The sequence below is a fragment of the Eupeodes corollae genome, chromosome 2 (assembly GCF_945859685.1).
Source record: "Eupeodes corollae chromosome 2, idEupCoro1.1, whole genome shotgun sequence".
In the NCBI taxonomy this organism is placed as follows: Eukaryota; Metazoa; Arthropoda; class Insecta; order Diptera; family Syrphidae; genus Eupeodes; species Eupeodes corollae.
In genome coordinates this window covers 114,851,603-114,876,778 of record NC_079148.1, presented here as the reverse complement: position 1 = coordinate 114,876,778, position 25,176 = coordinate 114,851,603, and the positions used below count along the sequence as shown (strand labels likewise).

At 32.9% G+C, this 25,176-nt stretch overlaps 1 protein-coding gene across 5 annotated transcripts in view; it reads left to right on the top strand.

The window, feature by feature from the left end:
• The window catches only part of LOC129946247 (cell adhesion molecule Dscam2), a 209,739-nt gene that overhangs the window by 126,686 nt on the left and 57,877 nt on the right, over positions 1–25,176 (top strand). For all 5 annotated transcript variants that reach the window (XM_056056371.1, XM_056056373.1, XM_056056372.1 and 2 more), the window contains exons 9-12: positions 8,284–8,374; positions 8,690–8,777; positions 9,277–9,425; positions 10,425–10,548. In XM_056056371.1, the coding sequence (XP_055912346.1) occupies positions 8,284–8,374; positions 8,690–8,777; positions 9,277–9,425; positions 10,425–10,548 (452 nt within the window). The remainder of the gene's footprint in view (positions 1–8,283; positions 8,375–8,689; positions 8,778–9,276; positions 9,426–10,424; positions 10,549–25,176) is intronic.

Sequence of the window (25,176 nt, the reverse complement as noted above, 5' to 3'; positions counted from 1 at the left end):
CTGAGCTCTCTGATAGGTTCACAACCACCTCGGGAGTAAGACAGGGGTACACATTGAGTCAAATTTTGTTTTCGCTCTTCATAGATAACCTTGTAGATTACCTTCCAGGTGGTGTTGATTTAGCAGGATTTCTTATTAAGGAATTAATGTTTGCTGCTGATACAGTCATTTTTGCGTATTTCCCAGAAACACTACAACTTATAATAAATACATAGAGTATTTGGCACCTTACAGTCAATGTTACTATGTTACTTCTAATACCTTCAAGAGTGTATTTGCAAAGTTTCATGATGATCGGTTAAGTAGTTTTTGCGTAAAAGCGTAACAAACAAACTTACATTCGCATTAATAATATTTGTATAGAAGTATAGAAGAAATATTGTTTTCAACATTCTATACAATTTTGAAAAAAAATCGATATGACAGTTTTTTTACAAAAAATAAAACTCAAAAAAAAAAAAAACAATACTAAGCTTGGTAAAAATTTACTTTCGACTATAATAGCTTTTCAAAAATTTAAAATATTGGCTTCAAACTTATTTTGTTTCACAGAATATATCCAACAATTCGTTTTTCCATAAAAAAATTAAATCTACAAAAAAAATACTACCAAATTTGGTAAAAATTAATACGAGTACATAATATAGACAAACTTTTAAGCAAGACAAATCGACAGACGGGATGGGAAGTCATGAGTGTGGGTCAGCATCCCAGCCTTTTTTTTTTTTCTTTTTACTAAGTGCATTCCTATTTTTCAGACGACAAATTCCGATATACCTAATCTTAAAATATAATTTGACATTCTGGACAATAAACCATATTCTGGCATCAATTTTATATTTTTGTAAAAATCTTACCCGAACTTCTAAAATGATTGGGTTTCTGACCCAGACATTAAATTATCAAACAATAATTTAGAATTATCAGAGATTTTCTTTTACCATCTGTTATTGTTCTGACTCTTATAAGTAGGAATATGTCAAAATTATAAAAATAAAATTTAAATCTATTCTATTTGGACTCTTTTAAAGGAATTCATCTTCAAGTTTACTTTCTTACTTAAGGTGGCGCTACAGTCCAGGGTGGACCTGGACCTCAACCAACATGAGTTTCCAGCCAGCTTGGTCAGTAGCTAGCTGTCTCCAGTTTCGCACGCCAAGTTGGTTGAGGTCTTTGCCCACCTGAGTATGCCACCTGAGTCGCGGTCTTCCTCTACTGCGCCGTTCCTCGGGATTGGATTTGAAGACCTTCTGGGCTGAAGCGTTGATGTGCATTCGCTCTACATGACCCAGCCATCTAAGCCGTTGGACTTTTATTCTGCTAACTAGGTCAGTGTCGCTGTACAGTCCGTACAGTTCGTCGTTATATCTTCTCCTCTATTCTCTATTTATGTATGTGTACGGGACCAAAAGTTTAAACATTCTATTTTGCTTCTTCTCATTTATTAAAAAATGTATGCAAACAACTCAATAGTACCCGTGACATGATGGTTAGTGCGTTGGACTGTCATGCAAGGGTCTTGGGCTCAATCCCGGCCTGTGCCACACGGGTACTGCCTCTTGCGAAGAATTGACAAGTCCTTCAAAAGTAATTCTTGTCATGAAAAAGTGCTTTCTCCAATTATCCGTTCGGACTCGGCCTAAAATTGTAGGTCCTTTCCATTCCTGACAACAGTACTCGCACACAGGAATGGTTGAGAGTTGTAAGTCACAAGGCCCTGGTTCACAACGGACACCCAATTGGACACCCAATTTTTTTATTTATTTTATGCAAACAACTTTGAACAAGCTAAAATGATAAAGTACCAACATGATTTTTCTCAAAAAAATATGTGTCACGACTCATGACAAAGTTGAGACATTTATTTTTCAGTAATGTCAAATTTCAAAAAAAATCGCCGTAAGATACTTATTTGCTAAAACTTCTATTTTTACTTCAATTTTCTCGCACGTCTTTAGAAGGGTCATGTATCTTGTTCTCAAGTTGGTAGAGCTGGAATTGGACACCTGCCAAACTGAGCTGTCATTTAAAGTGTCGTTTTTTTATAAATAATCGAACAGTGCTTTAAAATTATTTACATAAATATGCTACAAAAAGAAGAAACACTAACTCAAACAACAAATAATTTTTTTGTTTTTTCGATGACGTTTGATAACCAGCATCATTCTATTGGACAGCGTGAGATTTAAGGTGTTATCTATTTTGCAGTTTCAAAAGCATATGACTAGAATTCGACATTTGTCAAATAAAGTTTTTAGACCTTTTTTTAGTTAAAAGTCTGATATTTACGAAAATTGATCGCTTAACTATAGCAGAACGCATTAAAAAAGTTAAAATCTACTACAAAAATGGTGATTTAGCTACAAAAACATATCGTGCCTTAAGAGGAGATTGTAGTTAACATAATCGTCTAAATACGCAAGCAATTGCTAAATTGTAAAGAAATTTGAAAAGACTGATTAGACCTTACTTTTTTGAAAACGAAGATAGACCTACTGTCACCGACTGAATTCATTTTGCCTGCTACTGAAGAATACCATTTATGGAGAATATGTGGTTTCAACAAGACGGTGCCACATGCCACACAACTTTAGCGAATATGGCTTCATTGAAAGAGACATTTTTTTAACGCGTAATTTCTCGTTGTGGCCATCAAGATCATGCGAATGTTTGACTTTTAACGTAAAGCGATGCAATAAACTCATTTTAAGCCCACATTGCATCAGAGAGTGACCGACTTTATAATAAACGAAACAATTTGCCAAAATTCCTCAAAATTAATGTTCTCAAAAAATTTAAGAAAAAAAAAATAATAAAACGACAAATTTAAATTTCCTGTTAACAATGTTACGGAAATGTTCATAGTTTAGTTCCGTTGGGTAGTTTTTTATGTACATAGTTGTGTTTATATTCATGTTAATTTCTTGTTTCCCTCGCCATTCTCATGAATAATTCCAACTTTATACCTTCCTACCAACATTTACTGCCGAAAACTAAGTTTTGTATACCGAAGCCCAAGTAAATATAAAATGTACCCTCATCACGTATAGGTATGCGGTATATAATAGATATGAACCAACATCATGTACTCCTTCATGTATAAGTATGTATTCAAAAAACCAACTAAACTATCCCATCCATGGAAGGCCAAAAGGAAGGACTCTTTTCTCTAACAAACTCTCTGGAGTGAAATTTTTCGTGGTAAATTTCACGTGGACCACGAGACATTCCATGTAATTAATATATTTATACAAAAGGGTTGTCTTTCTGTACCACCTTACCACACCACACCGCACCACATCATCATCATTGTGGGGCCTTCTCCTCCTCCTCCTTCACCTGCAACCCTTAGCCAGGCTTACATTTAGCTTGGGACATGCCATCCTGATGTTTATACTCTTTTCTATTCTTATCATCATAATAATTTTATGCGTCCTTTTGTTTTTATTTTTATTTTCTCTTAGTTTTTTTTTTGCTTTGCATTTGGAAAAGTTTGCTGCTGAAGCTGAGTATTCTGTTGGCGTCCTTTTGACCTAGTTTTGTGTTGTCGTTGTTTTTTTTCTGTAAAACAGGATGTTATCCAAACAAGCCCTTTATTTTCACTGTAAAGTCTATGTACAGTAGTTGTCCACTCTGTTTTGTTTATACTTTGTTGCTAGATATAGGTACATCTTTAATGTGAAGAGATAAAAATGTGCATTAAAATGTTGGAGATAAAACTACAACAACAACAACAACAAATATCAACTCTTTCCAGATTGAAATAAAAGTTTTATTGTTGATTTAAAAAAAAAAGAAAAACAGATGAAGATAAAAGTCAGTACACAAAATAAAAATTAAAAAAAAAAGGAGTAGGAAAAAATGAACCACGTGATGGAATGACCATTCCATATTATTTTTTAAAATATTGTTGATGCAAGTTTTTGAATTCTGAATTCTGGCTCATTTGCATAAGGAATTTTCCAAAAAACGTATACACGGAGTGCATTCAAAAAAATAAATAAATAAGTTTTTTTTTCGGAACGTGAAATGTTAACATTTGTTTTGTGAGAGTACATTAAATCTTTCTATGGTAGTTGTGGCTTTAAATCAACGAAATCTGTTTCTTTTTGAAACTTTGAAGTTTTTTAAAGTTCAAAAGAATTATTGTTTGTTGTTTTTTAAGGGATAATGGGCGTTTTGTCCAATAGTAGTTTGTGTGGAAAGATTCTGGACCACGAACAGATTTGAAGTTTGTAATGAATTCAGTTTTATTAATTATGTTTCTAACAATGAAAGAAGGCCTCTAATATGATTAATTGGAAAAAGCGTATAATCTAAAAGGTATTGCACGCACGCTGTCTCCAAGCCTCTTTCAATTTGATTATCTTACTAAAAAAGTATTAACAGCGCAGAGTGAATTCAGCTTATGACAGAACTATCGTATAGTTAACGGATTAGTCTTATAAGTTGTAAAACTTTTTGTCGTATATAATCTGAAAGGCCTATCTATGTTCATAAGATTGCACCTCTTGCAGGGAAAGCAATAAAAGTAAGTGACAGATTTTAGTATTGACAACAAATTTGTATATTCGTTTAATTTTATAAAATATTAACAAGACCAAGCCCATGACTATGTCTAGATCCAACATCGACCATCGAACATTTAATATCTAACACATTTGATAAACCAAGTTAGATGCAACTTGTTTGATACAATACTTTTGGTGCAACATAGAACATTAAACATGCACCATGCATAATTGAACATGTCAATATGATCAATATTCCTTGTTTCAGTTGTCGGCTTTCTTGAGATTTGTTGTGATGTGCAAGCTGTGATAAGTTACGATATGATGAGTTCTTACCCAAACCCAACCCTAAAAACTTGGAAAGTTTTGAAGGATACCGTATTATTAAAAAACAGTGTTGTGTTGTGTTCATACAGATTTTAAACAGTAACAGTATTATAAATTCACAGCATTTTGACCGTTGTTTTAGGCACTACTCAGCATCTTCTAAGCATACTCTCAATAAGATTCGTGATAATATTGCTATGATTCTATTCGAAACTTCTTTCACTTGGGCAAAGAGGTCGCTTATAGTTTCCTTTCCTTTGCACCTTTCGCGTCCAATTCTCCGTTCAACAATATCTATGGGGTTGAGATCAGGCCACATCACCTCAACTTTATGATCACGAAACCATTTCTTTACAACCTTGTCTGTGTGTTTTAGATTGTTATCTGGCTGGAAAGTCCATTTCGGAGGAACATTATCCTCCACGAAGGGGAGTATAATGCTTTCCAAAATGTCTTTGTTTATATACTCGTAGGTATCCATTATCCCATGTATTTTATAAATAGGCTCTACTCCTTGTCCAGAAAAGTATATTCAGATCACGTTTTACGGATCCTCTTGCAAAAGAACAACTTAGTCCTTGGTTAATTTGATGGCGAATACGTTGGAAACCCTTTGATCCCTAAAAATTTCCATGAGTAAAATGTCCCGTTAAAATACTCTTTGGTAAATTTCAATCTCTTAGTACCCGTAGCATGATGGTTAGTGCGTGGGACTGTCATGCAAAGGGTCTGGGTTCAATCCCTGCCTGTGCCAGCTTAATTTAAAAAAAAATAATTTTCGCGGGTACTGCCTCTTGCGAGGAATTGACAAATCCTTCAAGAGTAATTCTTGTCATGAAAAAGTGCTTTCTCAAAACTAGCCGTTCGGATTCGGCCCAAATTGTAGGTCCCTTCCATTCCTGACAACAGTACTCGCACACAGGAATGGTTGAGAGTTGTAAGTCACTAGGCCCTGGTTCACAACGGACTGTTGCGCCACCCCATTTGATTTTGAAATTTCAATCTCGACTTCTTATTTTTGAGCGGAAGAAAAGGTCTTGTCACTGTCTTTCTTTAGATTTGTCCAACAGTAAAACGAGATAATTCTTTGCTATTTCTTGCCTTGCATTGTTGCAAGACATCTTAGTCGTTGGATTTTCGATCTCAGACTTTATTTTATGCGTTATTAGCGGAATCTAGGTAGACGAAAAGATAACCATACTTCATAGACCATAAGTGATACACATGATGTATACGTCAATTCGACGTACCCTAAAAAGATAACCATATTTCATAGACCATAAGTGATACACATGATTTATACGTCAATTCGACGTAGGTTCTCTTTCTAGGATTAACTACCTCCAAGTTAAGTCTGTCAATGGTGACTGGTACGTTGTTTTTCCCTCATTAATCGTTAAATCCATTTCTGCCGCCTCTGTCTCAATACTTACAAAAGTCCCATTGACATCACGCTGAGTTTTTTCGATTTTTAAATGTTATCAGCATATGCTAGTAATTGGACAGACTTTTGAATGATAGGGTCTCTAGTGTTGGTGTGGGAGCTCTGCAGTATAGTCTTTCAATTACGATGATAAGAAAATCGCATGATAGCGCATCACCTTTAACCTTTATGGAGCAGCGTGAATTCTCCATGGTCATCCTGCACAAACGGAAAAGTTTTTACGGGATGCCAAAACTAGACATGGCTCTATACAGCTCATCCCTGTAGATGCTATTATATGCCGCCTTGAAATCGATTAAAAGATGGTGGGTGTCGATTTGGTGTTCTTGGGTTTTCCCCAGCATCTGCCGTAATGTGAATATATGATCGACTGTGGACTTTCCTGGTCTAAAACCACACTGATAAGAGCCTATCAGGTAGTTGGCGATGTGCTTTAGACGTTCACATATTACGGCAGAGAAGATTTTATAGGCGATGTTAAGTAGACTGATTCTTCTATAGTTGGTGCTGTTTAGAGGGTCTCCTTTTCCAGAAATGGGCAAACAATACTAAGGTTCCATTCATCCGGCATGCTTTCTCAAGACCATATCTTAAAGATAAGTTGGTGCATGCTCCTAACCAAATTATCTTCAGCTGCTTTGGAGAGCTCGGCAGTCAAACCATCTGCTCCAGAGGCTTTGTTAGACTTCAGCTTAGGTATGACAATCTTTACTTCGTTTAAGTCCGGAGGACGGGATTGTTGGCTTTCGTCGTCTATGTTGAATGGATCATCCTGCCTGACAACGGAATTCGGTTCGTCGTAGCCGTTATACAGTCTGCAGCAGTGGCCCTTCCATATGCTCAGTATTGACTGCGGTTCCACTATGATGTTTAAACTTTTGTCTTTGCAGCCTTCTGTTCTAGGTACCTGTGAATTTCGTTTCATCTGTTCATAAGACTTTCGAACTTCATTCCTGCTTTTAAACCTATCAACATCTTTGATCGCACGCTACTCATGCCCTCTCTTTTTCTTTCTCAGAAGTAGGTATTTCTCTCACCTTTTTCGCATGCATTTGCCTGCCGATATTGTTCATCAAACCAGGGGTTCCTTGTTGGTGTGGTGGCTGCTTGAAACCGAGCACATCAGAGGCGGCTTCTCTGATTGCATCTTGGCAATGTTGCCAATGGTTCTTGATACATTGTGTTGGTGGCAGAGAACTTCTAGAGAGGTTACTTGTACCCCGGTCGGAAAAGGCTCCTGGGAAAGTTCGGACATCCATGATGCTGAAAGTGTGTTGATCGCAATGTGGTCAATCTGGTTGACGGCAGATTGATCTGGAGAATCCCTAGTTCCTTTGTGGATGTTGAGGTGTGAAAAACGCGTACTGGCTACCATGACGTTCGCCTCGCAGCAAAATCTATGAGCCTGAATCCGTTGTCGGAAGTGTTGTCGTGCAGGCTGTTCTTCCCGATTATTCCACCAAAAATGGTTTCCTTTCCCAGCTTGGCATTCAAATTGCCCAGGACAATTTTAATATCATATCTAAGACACTGCTTATATGTTCAGTCTAAGAGCTCGTAGAACATATCTTTGGTGTTGTCATCTTTCTCTTTTGTAGGGGCTTGCGCGCATATCAGGCTAATGTAGCCGAATTTAGCCTTGATGCGGATGTTCATGAGGCACTCGTTGATATACCTATAGCTCAAGCTTTGTTGCCTTACCTCAAGGACAACTCATACCGCAAATAAAAACTCATCCTAAAGAGAAATAAATGTTAAAATTAATCCTATCCAATAACGTTTTAACGGTAGAAAACAATTCAAAGCCTCTATTTTTCAACTTCTACATTGACCCTTTTTTTTAGGTAGACTTTTCACCTTGAACATTTAAATGGGTTAATTAGCTTGAAGTTTTTTTTAAAGAATTAATTTGTTTCATTTTACTGACTTTGTTTTAATAAATTCAGCAATTAACTAGAAATATCAGATAAATTTGAATGAATTTCCCTTTTTAATTTTCAGATGGTTCAAAGAAGAAAATGAACAATTACTGCCTTTACAACTAAGCGATCGAATAACAATGATATCTGCAGGCTTGCTTAAAATAACTAAGGTAAGTTCCATATTTTTTCCTATAATAAACGACCTAATAAAATTTAAGTCCAAAAAAGTCACATTCATCCTTTTAGAATTGTCAGAGAGTTCTGTATCTTTGACCATTTATCCCACTTTTCTTCTATTGTAACACCTTTTACATCCTCATTTCCCTTTCCCTAAGAATAAGGACTTTTATACTAATGAAACAAAAAACCCCGATGTGTTTTCTAATTGCTTCATACTCGACTTTCTATGTGTATATCCAATATTCCATTCCATATCCATATATTAATTCATTCGGTCTTTATTTCTCTCCTTTATTTATTTTCAGGCTCGACTCGAGGATAGTGGCAAATATCTATGTTGGGTGAATAATACTGCCGGCGAGGAAACAATCCAAGTGTCGCTCACTGTCACAGGTATTCAATAAAATTTAATTAAATAAAGGATACGGCATCTTTCTGAGAGACTGCAGGACAGCAGTATACTCAACTGACTCTATACGGACGGACATGTTAGACACAAAGAGGCTTTTCTGCTCTTCCCTCATTTACATCCTATAAACTCCTGTACCATACTATAAGTCCTTTTCATCCAATCCTATCCTATCGAATGCGATGATAACCTCATCTCCTGCAAATATCCTTCTGCCCCATATTTCATGTCGTATATAAAGCTTCTGTCATTATCAATGTTTGATGCAGGATTCTAATGAAATTTGACTTTACCCTCACCCCCACCCGCAACTCACCCTTCTCATCAAAATACCCCTACACCTAACTGAGACTATTGAGGGTAAAAAAAAAAAACAAAAACCTTGGAAAAACTCAGTCAAAAAGAAAACCTTCTACTCGTACTTTACGTCTACTCGTATTTGTAGACTTTTTTTTATTATTTATTTGTTCTTTTCTCTTTAAGCTCCATTAACCGCTCATCTGCAGCCGCAGGTACAGACAGTCGACGTGGACAAGGACGCACAGTTTCAGTGCATCGTATCTGGACATCCTGTGCACGACGTTAATTGGTTACATGATGGAAAACCAATTCTCAGAGATAATCGAGTTGAGGTAGGTTGTAGTCTCTATCCACAACATCGATACCATCGCATCATCAGCATCCTCAGTCCATCACAACTACACACCCACTTTTTAAAAATATCCTGCAAATGATCGGAGAGGGTGTGTTGGGGGGTTGTTGAGGGGGAATGAAATAAAATTAAAAGAAAAAAAAGGACTCGGAGAAAGAAAAACACATACAAAGTATATCGTAGAATCATAGATAAGTGAATTTCGTGGCAAATGTGGGTTTCTGGTTTCTGATGCAGCATCATCGCCATGAGCTGAGAGTTGAGAGTTGATAGATATGTTGAAGGGAGAGGAGGAGGTGGCTAGATGCATATGCATATAAATCTGCATAGTTGAGCTGAGCGCGCGGTTGAACTGTGATTTTAAACCAGCCAGCATCCTCTTGGATTTGCATCTCATGCATCAAGCTCAAATATAGAACGGGATAATATACATATACATATATATTTTCAATCGCTTTGCCACATCCTCTGCGCTGCGTGATGCGATGTGATGCAGTAGAAAAGATGTTTATGGGGGGGGGGTGTGAAAGGGGAAGAGATACTTAATAAGATTTTAAATAATGATGGATGGCTGGAGAAATGCAGAAATGCAAAACAGGATGTTAAATTTATGTTTTGAGGTGAAGAAGGTTTTGACCCACATTTGCATTTGGTGCGGTGCAGCGCGGCGCGGTGCTGCACGATGTGGTGCTAGCTTCCAATACCCAGATAATTCATTTCGTTTTGTACCAACATTCATACATATATTTTCCACATAGCTAAAGCATCAGTGCCAAGCGAAGTCAAACGAAAGTGATTTTGTATGAATATAAAGGGTGTTGAAGTGGTTTCTGATGTGATGCGATGCGATGCGATGTGATGGTTTGGTGAGCGGTGAATATGTTAAATTCTTTATGATGATACTTTTCAAGTGGTATGCTCTCTAACTGTGAATATTTATTTCCTTCTGTTTCTTTGGATACTGTTTTCTGTTTTTTAGATACTAACAGATCCACCAAGACTGATTATAAAAAAGGTGACTAAAGAAGATCCTGGAATGTATCAATGTTTTGTGTCAAACGAATGGGAACAAATACAATCGACAGCTGAACTACAGTTAGGAGGTGAGTCAAGTGATGGTGATGCAAAATATCCAATCAAATAAATAAAAATTAATAATTCAAGTGGAAAAAATCATACAGAAATTCTGTATTATTAAACTCGCAATACTTTTGAAAAATTATAATAAGAGGTTCAGGATATTTGCTGATTGAAAACTTCAAAAATTTCAAAGTCATTTCAGGTTGTTCTAAAAATTTTAAAATATGTCTTAATTTTTGGATGGTAACATATGTAAATACAAAATTTCATAAAACATGATCCCCTTTTTTCGAAATTCTCACTTTTCAAGCGACGTTTTCAAATTAGAGATTACATTTAAAATATCAACCCTTTTGAGACATTAAACTTCCTCTCGTCAAGGAATAACACATTCTTTCAAGAATCATCTGGTTTCGAAACGCATGCATTCGCATATTTCAATCGTTTTGAAACGTTTGCTTTTGAAATAAGGTTGTTTTTGTACCGTGTGACCATTATATCCCTTTGAATGCAGAAAGTTCCGAACAGTGTGAGGGTTAAGCGATATTCCATCATTTGCTTGAATGTCAGCAACTATTTTAGGAGCACTAAACTTGGGATCAGCCTCTATCATTCGCTCAATTTTTCATTCCATATGAGCAGCTAGTATTTTTTTTGTTGACCTTTTCCTGGGGTCACTTCAAAGCTTTTATTTTTCAAATAATTTTTTAAAACATATTGAACTGTAGACCGTGGTCTACCTATAGTTGACGATATCTCAGCATACCTTTTTCCGTCGTTTCTTACGAGTACATAGTTTAAAAATCAATTTTCTTACTTCAAGAGTTACTTTTTTATGAGAAGCCTCCATTTTCAAAATAAACTTCGCAAAATTAAAAAAAAATAAAAACAATTGAAAAGATCAATACACCACGCGCACGCCTTACTGAGCCTAGATCTCTCAATCTCATTACAATACACAATTTATGTACATTTCAACAATTTTTTGACATCTCTGCCAAAATTCTACAAACGTTAAAAAAACGATGAGGCAAAGCTCGAACATTTTGTTGCATTTCCTATTATACATTATAATTTTATCAAATAAAGTTAACAAGCTCAGAATTGTGGTAGGAAGTTCATAGTGTAAGGGAAACCCATTTATTTTCAACTGCTGTACGTTCAATTTTTTGATCTAGTGTAGTTTAATTTCAAAATCTATTTTAGCTAACCAGATTATTAGTCGAAAACCAATTTTTACCAATTTCATTTTTTAAAATTTTTTATTTCTCATAAACAAAAACAAATTTTAAGTAATTTGGAATCAATGTCTTCTATAATTTTTGAGATATCAAAACCGAACATCAATTTTTACTATTGGATTTTAATAAAAAATTTACTAAATGTCGAAAACAATATTTTCTGTGAGATAAAAATAGCTTAAAGGCAATATTTTTAATTTTTGAAAAGATATTTAAGTTAAAAGTAAAAGTTTACCATGTTTTTTTTTTAGTTTTTTATGTTTTGTAAGAAAACTATCAATAGTTTTTTCTGAAAATTTTACTTTTTCTTATAAAATAAAATTAAAATTAAAATACCAAATTGTTAAAAAGATATTTTTGTCCAAAAATTACTTAAGTTTAAGTCTCAAATCTTACCAACTCTTAATAATGTTATTTTAGGTTCTTATTTTTTGTTAAAAAATATCAATTTTATTTTTTTTTTAACTTTTAGTAATTTTGTTTAGGTTTTTATTTTTTGTAAAAATAAAATGTAAATTCCATTTTTCTCAAAATTTTATTAAATGTTGACAACAATATTTTTCAAAAGATAAATTAGTTTAAAACCAATATCTCCTCAAAGTTTTGAAAAGATATTTGAATTTTGAAATATTGAAAATTAATTTTTAACATCTTTTGTTAATTTTCTTAGGTTTCTATTTTTTTTAAAAAAAACTATAAATTCGATTTTTTCTTAAAATTTCACGAAGTGATAGCAACAATATTTTTTATAAGATAAAATTAGTTGGAAGACATTATTTCAATTTTTTGAAAAGATATTTGAGTCGTAATTCAATTTTTACCAACTTTGAGTAATATTTATTAGCTTTTTATTTTTTATAAAAAAAAAGTAAATTAGATTTTTCTCAAAATTTTACCAGATGTTAAAAGTGTTACTCTTTGTTGTACAAAATTGTTTGAAGTGGTACAATTTTTAAGGCGACAAAGATTTTTTTGAGTTTTTTGATTTATGAAAAACATCAATTGAATTTTTTTTCCAAAAATACAGAAATATAATTCAAGTCTCTAGTGTTATTGGGAGGTTTTGGGGGTTGCCAAAAATGTCACCTTTTTGTAAATTGTTATGGAAAAAAAAACCAAGCACACAATTTTGTTGAGAGTCCTTTCTGAATCTTTTCGCTTTATTAACGGTAAAACAAAATGTATTTGAAGTCGATATCTCTACTGGTGCTTGGGCTATGGGCGACGAAAAACAAATTCCCGAACGTACGGAGGTACGGACGTACGAACGCACGCAGCATTTTTCTAAAAATCTTTTATGTCGACTCTAGGGACCCTGAACCGTCAAGAAATGTCAAAATTTTCAATTTCAAAAATCGAACCGATTACAATAACTTTCTATGGAAATAAAAAAATATGAACACACTAAAAAGATAGTTTTTGCAACAATCAAGTATATACCCTGATAATACAACTTTCAAAATATATCTAAGTTTTCAAGTTTGCTTAACTCATTTTAAGCTCTTGTTTTCCAAAAACCGAAAATAAAAACGTTTTCCAAAGTCAAAAAAAATTACTTTACAGTCTTTCTAAAATTATATTGACAAATGTATAGATTTATAGAAACAGGCTCAAAGAGTCAAAAATTCCAATTTTCCTTTTTACTGCCTGGATGAAATTAGAAAAATTAGACAAAAATCAAAATACTTATTGCGAAAACTAAAATGTTTTAAACAAAGAACTTAAATTCCCTCGACTTAATAACAAATTAAATACACCCACCTATTCTTACATGTCTGATCGTGTTTTAAACTTTTATTACTCAACCAAAACTTTAAATATGTATATATTTTTCTTCAATTTATTTAAAAGGATTAATGGAAACATAAAAAGGAGACTTACTACATTATTTTATATTTAAATAGGCACGATCCAAAAACACATTTTATCAAAAATCTATGAGGCACTTTTAAAGCAAACACACACTTTTTTAAACGTTTTATATCACAAATTCAGACACGAATTAAAACACGAATATAAGAAATGTCTATAAACCACGAGAAAAAGACACTTAATTTGTTTAAAACCAAAATGTAAATTATTTTTATTGTTAGTTTGAAAAATGTATCACACAAATAAGAAAAAAAAACTATTACTTATATATTCACGATTGAACAAGAACTTTCAACACCGTCGACATTGAAAACTAAATGAACGTATGCAACGAAATAACCACGAACTCTCTTTACTGAGAGAAAAGTATCCGATCTCATAAAAAGAGAGTCAGGAGGTTAACAAATAGAGAAACTTCTATTAAATGAGATTTAACTACTTGGCACTTTGACAGTATCCAAAGAAAATAAATATGAAAGATCGTTCTTCCGTGGGTAGGTCGCGTTCACTGTTTGCGACACTTTAGCAATAGGCGTTTTACTTTTTAAGATCAGAGCAGAGAACTGAGCTGTCAAAAACAGGACTGTTTCATTTTTCGCTCAGACATATCCGAGCGCTGGGTTTGTGGTTTTTTTCAATCATTCAATTCAATTTTTGATGTCATATAATTTATACATCACTTACATGCGTTTGATTCAAACAATGTTAAGCGAGAATGTACCATTAGGCCAGTTTATATCTCAATGATTTCCGAGAATATTCTCTGACGGATATAAATATGTGTACATAAACACAATTCAATATTCTTTTTCACATAGAAATCAAATTAGTCTTGCATTTCTTTTCATCTTGTTCGAATTATACTCTAGAGCATTTTTGAGAAATCGAATCGCAAACATTATGTCCTCAGATTTTTGAGAGCAAGAGAATACGGAAATCTTTGAAGTCTTACAACAATAATCTGGCCAATCGAACAAAACAAATAATAAAAGAAAAAGAAAACTACAGCGGCGTACTTTAACTTTCTTCGGAAGTCAGTATCCCCGCTATTGTTCTGAAGAAGTGTTCTTCAACGCTGGCAAAACCACTGCGTAAACTTTTTCATCTGTCCTACTCCCCAGGTATCGTTCCGATCGGATGGAAAACCGCATTTGTCCAGCCTATTAACAAAAAGGGCGAATCTTCCTCACCCTCTAACTACCGACCGATTGCACTTATGTCCCTTCTTTCCAAGGTCATGAAAACGCTGATTAATTATCAGCTCAAGAAATATCTTGAAGATCAAAAGCTTTTTAATGACCGGCAATACGGCTTTCGTAGCGATAGGTCCACTGGTGATCTCATGGTTCATCTTACCGAACAGTGGAGCAAATCCTTACATCGTTTTGGAGAAAGTAAGATTATTGCACTTGATATTTCAAAAGCATTTAATAGGGTTTGGTATCAGGCTCTCTTATCGAAAATGCGTGCTTTCGGTTTTCATGAATTCCTGCTTCATTGGATTAGTAATTTACTTTCGGATCGTTCAATACAAATAGTATTGAATAGATTCAAGTCTGAAAATCATAAAATAAATGCTGGTGTGCCCTAGGGCTCTGTTTTATCTCCAACACTCTTTCTCATTTTTATTAATGATCTCCTGTCTGCAACATCTAATCCAATACATTAATCGCTGACGATAGTACTCTTAGCTTTTCATATTCGTTTTCAGATTCACATCCCTCTTCCTCGGATGTGGAACTGCAACAACAAAATATGATAAGCTCATTAAATTCCGACCTAAACAGCATTATTCAATGGGGATTAAAAAACTGCGTGGAATTTAATGCTTCGAAAACCCAATGCTGTCTTGTATCGTTAAAGCGTGATATACCCCCTTTGCCATTATCCATGGATGGCACTTGCATCAATGAGACTGAACACCTTGATATTCTCGGTATGTGTGTCACCAATTGTGAAATGATCACATATGCGATGTCGCCAAAAATGCCGCAAGGTGTTTGGGTTTCTTAAGCGCGATGCGAGAAATATTTCACCCCTTCTGATCTGGCTATTATCTACAAGACTTACATGCGTCCAAGGCTTGAGTATAACTCCCATCTCTGGGCTGGTACTCCTGCAACTTACTTAAGCCTCTTGAATAGTATTGAACGTAGAGCATTTAAATTGATAGATGATAATATCATCATAAGTTCATTTACTTCGCTTGAACATCGCCGTAAGGTCTCTTGTCTTTTTTACCGTTATTTTAACGGCTTATGCTCTAGTGAAATAGCCAGTTGCATTCCTCCCCTTACTTCTTCGTAAACAGTTCAACCGTAATACTCTCGCTTCTAGGAATGCTCATCAGTATACCCTCGAGCCCAACTTCGGCCGTACTGTCTAACACAGAGATTCGTTCCTTAGCCGTACTACGCGAATGTGGAATGCCTTACCACTCTGTCTTTCCTAGTTATTGCAATATTCAGGAATTCAAAAACATTGTGCACCGACATCTCCTTTTAAACCCTCTTTCCTCTTCCTAGTGCTCACACTGTGCCTCTGCATAATAAGGGTAGTAATATCCCCTTGAGTGTGTGTGTTATTATAAAAAAATGTAAGGTTATTTAAATTCATAGTTAAGACTTTTCAAAAGCACAACTGTCCTAAAGAAAAGTTCTAAACAGAACTGAAATACAAATTAAATTTCAAACTGAATACATAAATATGTATATATGTATATAAGGGCAGAATGTATCGATTGATTCAAAACCTCAAATTTTGTCAGCAGCTGTTTTTGAGAGTATTCCTATATGTGAAAAATGAGAATGTGTTCTAAATCCAAATTTAACACACATACATTGAATCGTACACATATCTCGTTTTGTGTTTTAATTTTGTGGTTAAAATAGATTGAGTGAAGAACATTTTAAAATTTTTGGGTGCAGCTCATTATTAACTTCACATAGGAAGTTAATGTAGTGGGTCCGATTTGTCGAATTGAAAATTTTGACATTTCTTGACGTTTTAATGTCCCTAGATTCGAAATAAAAGAGTTCGAGAGTTCATGTACAAAACAATTGTGCAACGGAAAAATAACGTTTTAAACATCTGTTAAAATTTTGAAATAATTAAATTGACAGTATTTTTTATAAAAAATAATTACCTCAAAAAAGCATTACTTAAAGTTCGTAAAAATTGAATTTTGACTCAAATATATTTTCAAAAATTTCAGATTATGTCTTACAACTTATTTTATCTTATAAGAAATATTGTTTTTAACATTCGGTAAAATAAAAAAACAACTGATTGAAAGCATTTTTTACAAAACATAAAAACCTAAACAAAATATAATAAAAATTAGTAAAAATTGATTTTCGACTCAAATAACTATTCAAAACTTTAAGACATCGGTTTTAAACTAAATTTATTTTTTAAAAACATTGTTATCAAAATTTTTGAAAAGACATTTGAGTCGAAAATAATTTTTTACCAAATTTTGTTAAATTTTTTTAGATTTTTAATTTTTTGTACAAAAATTGTCAATTCGATTTTTTCAAAATTTTACTGAATGTTGACAACAATATTAGTCGAAAGATAAAATTAAATTAAAGCCAATATCTCAAAGTTTTGAAAAGATATTTTTTTATTTTATTTTTAGTATTTTTTATTTATTTATTCATCAATCAGACTAAAATATCTTACAGACTACTTGAAAATAACTTACATAAATAAAAATAAATATATATGGTTATGTACATAGTATTTTGCTTATTTTAAAAATTAATTTAAAATGACGTTGTAGATTACATTTAAGGGTAGAACGATTACTATGAAAGTCAAAATCAAAAACACAAGAAATACGATTAACTTCACGGACACAGCGAGTTACTGGCTCATTTTTGGCATAATTTGTCCTATGATCGCTTTCAAAAAATAAAAATCTAGTCCTCAGAGGACGACTTGGAGCATACAAATCAATTAAAGACAGAAGCGAAGAACAATTAATACGAGAAGACAAAATATCACTTACAAACAATACAGAGTACATTTTTCTACGGTTTTCGAGTGACTGAATATCGATTAGCTTACATCTAGTTGAATAAGAGGGCATTTCAATATTCCAACCAAGTTTCCAAATAACGAACCTAGTGAACTTTTTCTGAACATTTTCAATTCTAGTACAATGAATGTTGTAATGAGGGTTCCATATAACACATCCATACTCTAAAATAGATCTGACATAAGCATTATACAGGCATTTTAGAGTATAGGGATCAGTAAAATCAGATGAATTACGTTTTATGAAACCAAGCATGGTGTTAGATTTTGCAATGATGTATTCGATATGTTTTATAAAGTTTAATTTACAATCAAATATTATTCCCAAATCTTTTTTTTCAAAAACTCTTTCTAGAATATTATTGTTTATTTTGTAGTTGAATTTGATTGGATTGGCAATACGCGAAAAAGTAAAACACTGACATTTGGAGACATTTAAAAACAAGTCATTAATGGTGCACCAATTAGTTAAAGAATCAATATCGTCTTGGAGTAGATGGCAGTCGTGAGAGGATTTAATGCTTTTAAAGAATTTAAGATCGTCCGCAAAAAGAAGGCGGTGTGAGTTTTTAAAAACGTTAGGCATGTCATTAATAAAAATCAAGAATAATAACGGCCCTAGATGACTACCTTGCGGTACGCCAGAGGTTACCAAAAAAGGAGAAGATTGAATGTTATCTATGGAAACAATTTGATAACGTTTCGTTAAGTATGAAGAAAGCCATGATAGCATAGCAGAGTGAAAACCTGCGCTTTTTAGTTTAGATATTAGTATCAAATGATTCACTCTATCGAACGCTTTGGAAAAATCAGTGTAGATGACATCAACTTGAAAACCTTCTTCTAGTTTATTGAGGACATAATTTGAAAATAGAGCAAGATTGGTGGAGGTGGATCTTCCCCCCACAAACCCATGTTGGTAAGGCGATATTATTTCTTTGAACCAAAACGATAATTTATCGTATACAATCTTTCAATCGATATTCGATTTTTACCAACTTTGAGTAATGTTTTTTTTAAATTTTTATTTTCTATTAAAGAAACTGTCAATTCGATTTTTCTCAATTTTTTTCAGATTTCAAAAACATTATTCTTAGTTGCACAAAATTGTTTTGTAGATGAAATCATATTTTAGTCGTAAAATTTTGGAGGTGACACATTTTTTGTTCAGTTTTTTTGATTTATAAAAAACCCTGTAAATTGATTTTTTTTTTTTCAAAAAATATACCTCTTTGATATCACATTACAATATATTATATAAAATTTAATTCAAGTCTCTAGCGTTTTTGGTTCGTAAGATATTTAGGGTTAACCAAAATGTTCACCTTTTTTTCAAACTGCTATGGTAAGAAAACCATTAACGCAATTTTTTTGAGAGCCCTTTTTGCATCTTTCTGCCTTATTATCTGTATAACAAAATATATTTGAAATCGATATCTCTTCAGGTTCTTGAGCAATGGACGACGAAAAAAATTTCGCGAAATCTTTTATTTCGACTCTAGGGACCTTGGAACGTCGAGAAATGGCAAAACTTTCAACTTGACAAATCGGACCCATTACAATAACTTCCTATGGGAAGTTGAAAATATTGTTTTCAACATTCAGACATTTTTTTATAAAATTCTTATAGTCCGTTTTTTCATAAAAATTAAAATCTTCAAAAATTAGTACTCAAAATTGGTAAAAATTGGTGTTTGGTCCTCGATATATCGTGAACAATTTTTTTTTTTTTATAATAAGTGCACACTCAAAGGGATATATTACCCTTATTATGTAGACACAGTGTGAGCACTATAGGAAAGGGAGATATGGGTTGAAAGGAGATGTCGGTGCACATTGGTTTTGAATTCCTGAATATTGCAATGGCTGGGAAATACAGAGTGTGGTAAGGCATTCCACATTCGCATAGTGCAGCTAAAGAACGAATCTCTGTACTTGACAGTACGACCGAAGTTGGGCTCGAGGGTATATTGATGAGCATGAAACATTTCGACCATGTTCAAGTGACGTAAATGATCTTATGATGGTAATATCACCAATCAATCTAAATGCTCTACGTTTAACACTATCCAAGAGGCTTAAGTAAGTTGCAGGAGCACCAGCCCAGGTATGGGAGTTATACTCGAGCTTTGGACGTATATAAGTCTTGTAAATAACAGCCAGAGCAGAGGGGGAGAAAAACTTCTTGCATCGCCTTAGAAAACCCAAAAATCTTGCGGCATTTTTGGCGACATCGCGTATGTGATCATTCCACAAGAGGTGGTTGGTGACACACATACCGAGAATATTGAGATGTTCAGTTTCCTCGATGCAAGTGCCATTTATGGATAATGGCAGTGGGGGTATATTTCGCTTTAACGATACAAGACAGCATTGCGTTTTCGAAGCATTAAATCCCACGCAGTTTAGGTCGGAATTTAATGAGCTTATCATTTTTTGTTGTTGCAGTTCCACATCCGAAGAAGAGGGATGTGAATCTGAAAACGAAGATGAAAAGCTAAGAGTACTATCGTCAGCGAAAAAATGTATTGGATTAGATGTTGCAGACAGGAGATCATTAATAAAAATGAGAAAGAGTATTGGAGATAAAACAGAGCCCTGGGGCACACTAGCATTTATTTTGTGGTTTTCAGATTTGAATCCATCCAATACAACTTGTATTAAACGATTCGAAAGGTAATTACTAATCCAATGAAGGAGGGATTCATGCAAACCGAAAGCACGCATTTTCGATAAGAAAGCCTGATGCCAAATCCTTACTTACTTTCTTACTTTCTCCAAAACTATGTAAAGATTTGTTCCACTGTTCGGTGAGATGAACCATGAGATCACCAGTGGACCTATTGCTACAAAAGCCATACTGTCATTCATTAAGAAGCTCCCTTCTTCAAGATATTTCTTGAGCTGATAATTAATCAGCGTTTGCATGACCTTGGAAAGAAGGGACGTAAGTGCAATCGGTGAATAATTAGACGGAGAGGAAGATTCGCCTTTTTTGGGAATAGGCTGGACAAATGCTCTTTTCCATCCGCTCGGAACGAGACCTGAGGAGTAGGATAGATGAAAAAGCTTACACAGTGGTTTTGCCAGCAATGAAGAACACCTCTTCAGAACAATAGCGGTGATTCCATCCGGACCAGCAGATTTATGTATGTTAAGATCTTTTAGGACTCTCGCTGCAGTACGAGTGCGAAAATTAACTCGCTCAAGTACAGGCGGAGTCATAACACTCACTTGCAGAGTTGAATTGGCGGCGAACTGCCTAGCAAAGAGATTTGCTTTCTCTAAAGAGCTGACAAATGGAGTGTCATTCACAACGAGCGTAGGAACCGAGGAAGAGGAAGAATTCCTCATATTTTTTACTAATGACCAAACATTTTTACTGCCTTTGGGACATTGCAGTATTTTTTGCCGTGATTTTTGGTCATGGAACAATAGAAGAAAAGAGGCTGGGATGCGACCCACACTGATAACTTCCCATCCCGTCTGTCGATTTGTCTTGCTTAAAAGTTTGTCTATATGTATTTCTACCAAATGTGCGCACTATTTTTTGTAGATTTTATTTTTTATGAAAAAAACGGACTGTTGGATTTTTATCTAAAAATTACTGAATATTGAAAACAATATTTTCTCTGAAATAAAATAAGTTTGAAGCCAATATTTTAAATTTTGGAAAAGCTATTTAAGCCGAAAGTAAATTTTTACCAAGTTTTAGTATTGTTTTTTTTTAGAGTTTTATTTTTTGTAAAAAAACTGTCAATTCGAATTTTTTAAAAATTTTACCAACTGTTGAAAACAATATTTCTTATAAGATAAAATTAGTTTGAAGCCAATATTTAAAATTTTTGAAGAGATATTTGAGTCGAAAATCAATTTTTACCAACTTTTATACATTTTTTTTCAGGTTTTTATTTTTTGTAAAAAAACTGTCAATTCGATTTTTCTCAAAATGTATCCTCATGTCGAAAACAATATTTCTTATAAGAAAAAATTAGTTAGAACCTATTGTCTCAAAGTTTTTAAGAAATATTTGAGTCGAAAATCATTTTTTACGAACTTTTGTTAATTTTTTTTCGGTTTTTAATTTTTTGTACAAAAACTGTCAAATCGATTTTTTTCAAACTTTAACTGAATGTTGACAACAACATGTTTTGAAAGATAAAAGTAAATTAAAGCCAATATCTCAAAGTTTTGAAAAGATATTTGAGTCGAAAATCAATTTTTACCAACTTTTATACATTTTTTTTTTAGGTTTTTATTTTTTGTAAAAAAAACTGTCAATTAGATTTTTCTCAAAATTTTATCAGATATCAAAAACATTATTCTTCGTTGCACAAAATTGTTTTAGAGATGAAATCATATTTCAGTCGTGAAATTTTGGAGGTGACAAATTTTTTTTTTAGTTTTTTTGATATATAAAAAACCCCGTAAATTGATTTTTTTTCAAAAAATATACCTCTTTGATATCACGTTACAATATATTATATGAAATTTAATTCAAATCTCTAGCGTTTTTGGTTCGTAAGATATTTAGGGTTAAATAATATGTTCACCTTTTTTAACTTCCCATGGGAAGTTATTGTAATGGGTCCGATTTGTCAAATTGAAATTTTTGACATTTCTCGACGTTTCAAGGTCTCTAGAGTCGAAATAAAAGATTTTTGGAAAGATGTCTGTGCGTGCGTGTGTACGTACGTACGTTCGCGACGTTTTTTTCGTCTTCCATAGCTCAAGAACCAGAAGAGATATCGACTTCAAATAAATTTTGTTATACAGATAATAAGGCAGAAAGGGCTCTCGAGAAAATTGCGTGGGTGGTTTTTTTACCATAGCAGTTTGAAAGGTGAAAATTTTGGTTAACCTTAAATATCTTACTATATTGTAACGTGATACCAAACAGGTTTATTTTTTTAAAAAAATCAATATAAGGGTTTTTTTTATTAATCAATAAAACTGAAAAAAAAAAATTTGTCACCTTTAAAATTTTACGACTGAAATATGATTTCATCTCTAAATTTATTTTGTGCAACGAAGAATATTGCTTTTGACATCTGATACAATTTTGAGAAAAATCGAATTGACAATTTTTTTTATAAAAAATAAAAAATCTAAAAAATGTTTATAAAAGTTGAAAAAAAAAGATTTTCGACTCATATATCTTTTCAAAAATTTGAGATATTGGCTTTAATTGCTTTTATCTTTCAAAAAATATTGTTGTCAACATTCAGTTAAAGTTTGAAAAAAATCGAATTGACAGTTTTTTTACAAAAAATAAAAACCTTAAAAAAAAATGTATAAAAGTTGGTAAAAATTGACTTTCGACTCAAATATCTCTTCAAAAAATTTAAATATTGGCTTCAAACTAATTTTATCTTATAAGAAATATAGTTTTCAACATTTGGTAAAATTTTTAAAAAAATCGAATTGACAGTTGTTCTACAAAAAATAAAAACCTAAACAAAAAATGTATAAAAGTTGGTAAAAATTTACTTACGACTCAAATAGCTTTTCAAAAATTAAAAATATTGTCTTCAAACTTTTTTTATTTTACAGAAAATATTGTTTCCGATATTCAGTAATTTTTATATAAGAATCCAACAGTCCGTTTTTTCATAAAAAATAAAATCTACAAAAAATAGTACGCAAATTTGGTAAAAATTGATACGAGCACATATAGACAAACTTTTAAGCAAGACAAATCGACAGACGGGATGGGAAGTTATCAGTGTGGGTCGCATCCCAGCCTCTTTTTAAAATAACAATACAATTATTTAGTTATTTAAAGTTTTTTGCAATAAGGACTTGACAACATTCCCAAACGAAAAACCCAAGTCTTGAAATATTTAGAAACATAGGAAAATTTTACACTAACCTAAATTTTTGTTTTTCATTTAAAAATTCCCCAATTGGTCATTTATATAATGCAACATTTACAAAATTACATATTAATGTTGAACATTATGTCAATCTGGCTTTGGGGTTGGTGTTTTTGACAGCTTTTATTTGGCTTATTCTAAGTTTGGTTTGCCATTTTATAATGAATAGACTTACTCTCGAAGAACTTTTGAAATTGTTGAAGTGTATCAGTAACATCATTGCGCGTTTCGGGTGTCACAAAAAAAATTAAATTATTGAAAGAAAATTTTGGTGACTGCATTATCTTGCATTGTGACCTAAAAGATCGTGAAAATTAACAACTCTAGAATATTTTTTGCGGGGTTATGTGCAGTCGCTTGTCGACGCGGATTAACACAAGACGATTGACGCCGTGATAACGAATATTTGGGAATGACAGCGGCAAACAATCTTCAAAACCTTTCGACTAGAATTGATTTGAGGTTGCCATGTGGCCGCTTGCCAAAATTTCAAAGCTTCATTTTTAGCCATACAATAAAGTTATATAACACGCACGTCTACTAAATAACCTTAACTAAAAGTTATCATCTAAAAAATAGAAACGGTAATCTCGGCATAAGGCACAGATATTTTATGAAAATTCTAGAACATTACGTATATATAATTTACGGAGAACCCCGATGATAAGTTATAAACGGAACAAAATCTATAGAAAGTTTAAATTAATTTTAGTTAATTCTCATAACTATGATTTTGAAATGTTTTAATATTTTTTTTTTGAAAACAGCTCGAAGGGTAATTATAAATTGAAATCAAACTTATACAACTTATTTATTTCTCAAAACTACCATTGCCTTCATTCATCATTTAGTTTTGTTTTCGAAAGTTATCATTTTAAAATTTTTGAAACATTCAAAAAGTTATTATTTTCATAATAATCAAAAATGTTCAAAATTGGGAAAGTTTTGTTTACAAACAAAAAAAAAGAACTTCTTCTGTCAATCATTATCACTAAAAACTCTCCAAAAATATAAATAACTATTTCGAACACAAAGTTTTCCCATTTAAATAACTGACAAAACTCATTTGACCAAGAAAACCTCATAACCATATGTTTTATTTAAAAAACTATATTTTATAATTGAATTGACTTGAATGTATACACATATTGCTTGTGACATCTAATTCCATTTACTTTTAATAATTTTCTCTTTCATTTTATACGTTTTCCTTTCTAAATAAAACAATTAATTACAAACTCTATACAGAAAGTCATATCCTTTTTCGCTCTAAAAATAAAAACAAAACACTAAAAATTCAAAATAGAAAAAAAAGAAATAATAAACCTCTAAATGAAAAATACGAAATTTAACCACAAAACAAAAAACAATTAGAAAATTCCAAAAATAGAAGGAGGAGGGGTTGCAACGGCACGGCGGTGGGGACAACGACAACTAAGAGGGTTGGTAAAGTTATTTATTCTTTTGCATATCTATAGGGATATTTTGGAGAACTCTTCTTCCTTTCATCTTGCACATCATGCACAGAGCATCACAGGGACTTTTTCTAAGTTAAATAAAAGCAATTTTCCAAAATTGCCCCAAGTCCTTATAGAACTTTGAATAAAGACCGAAGAAAGGG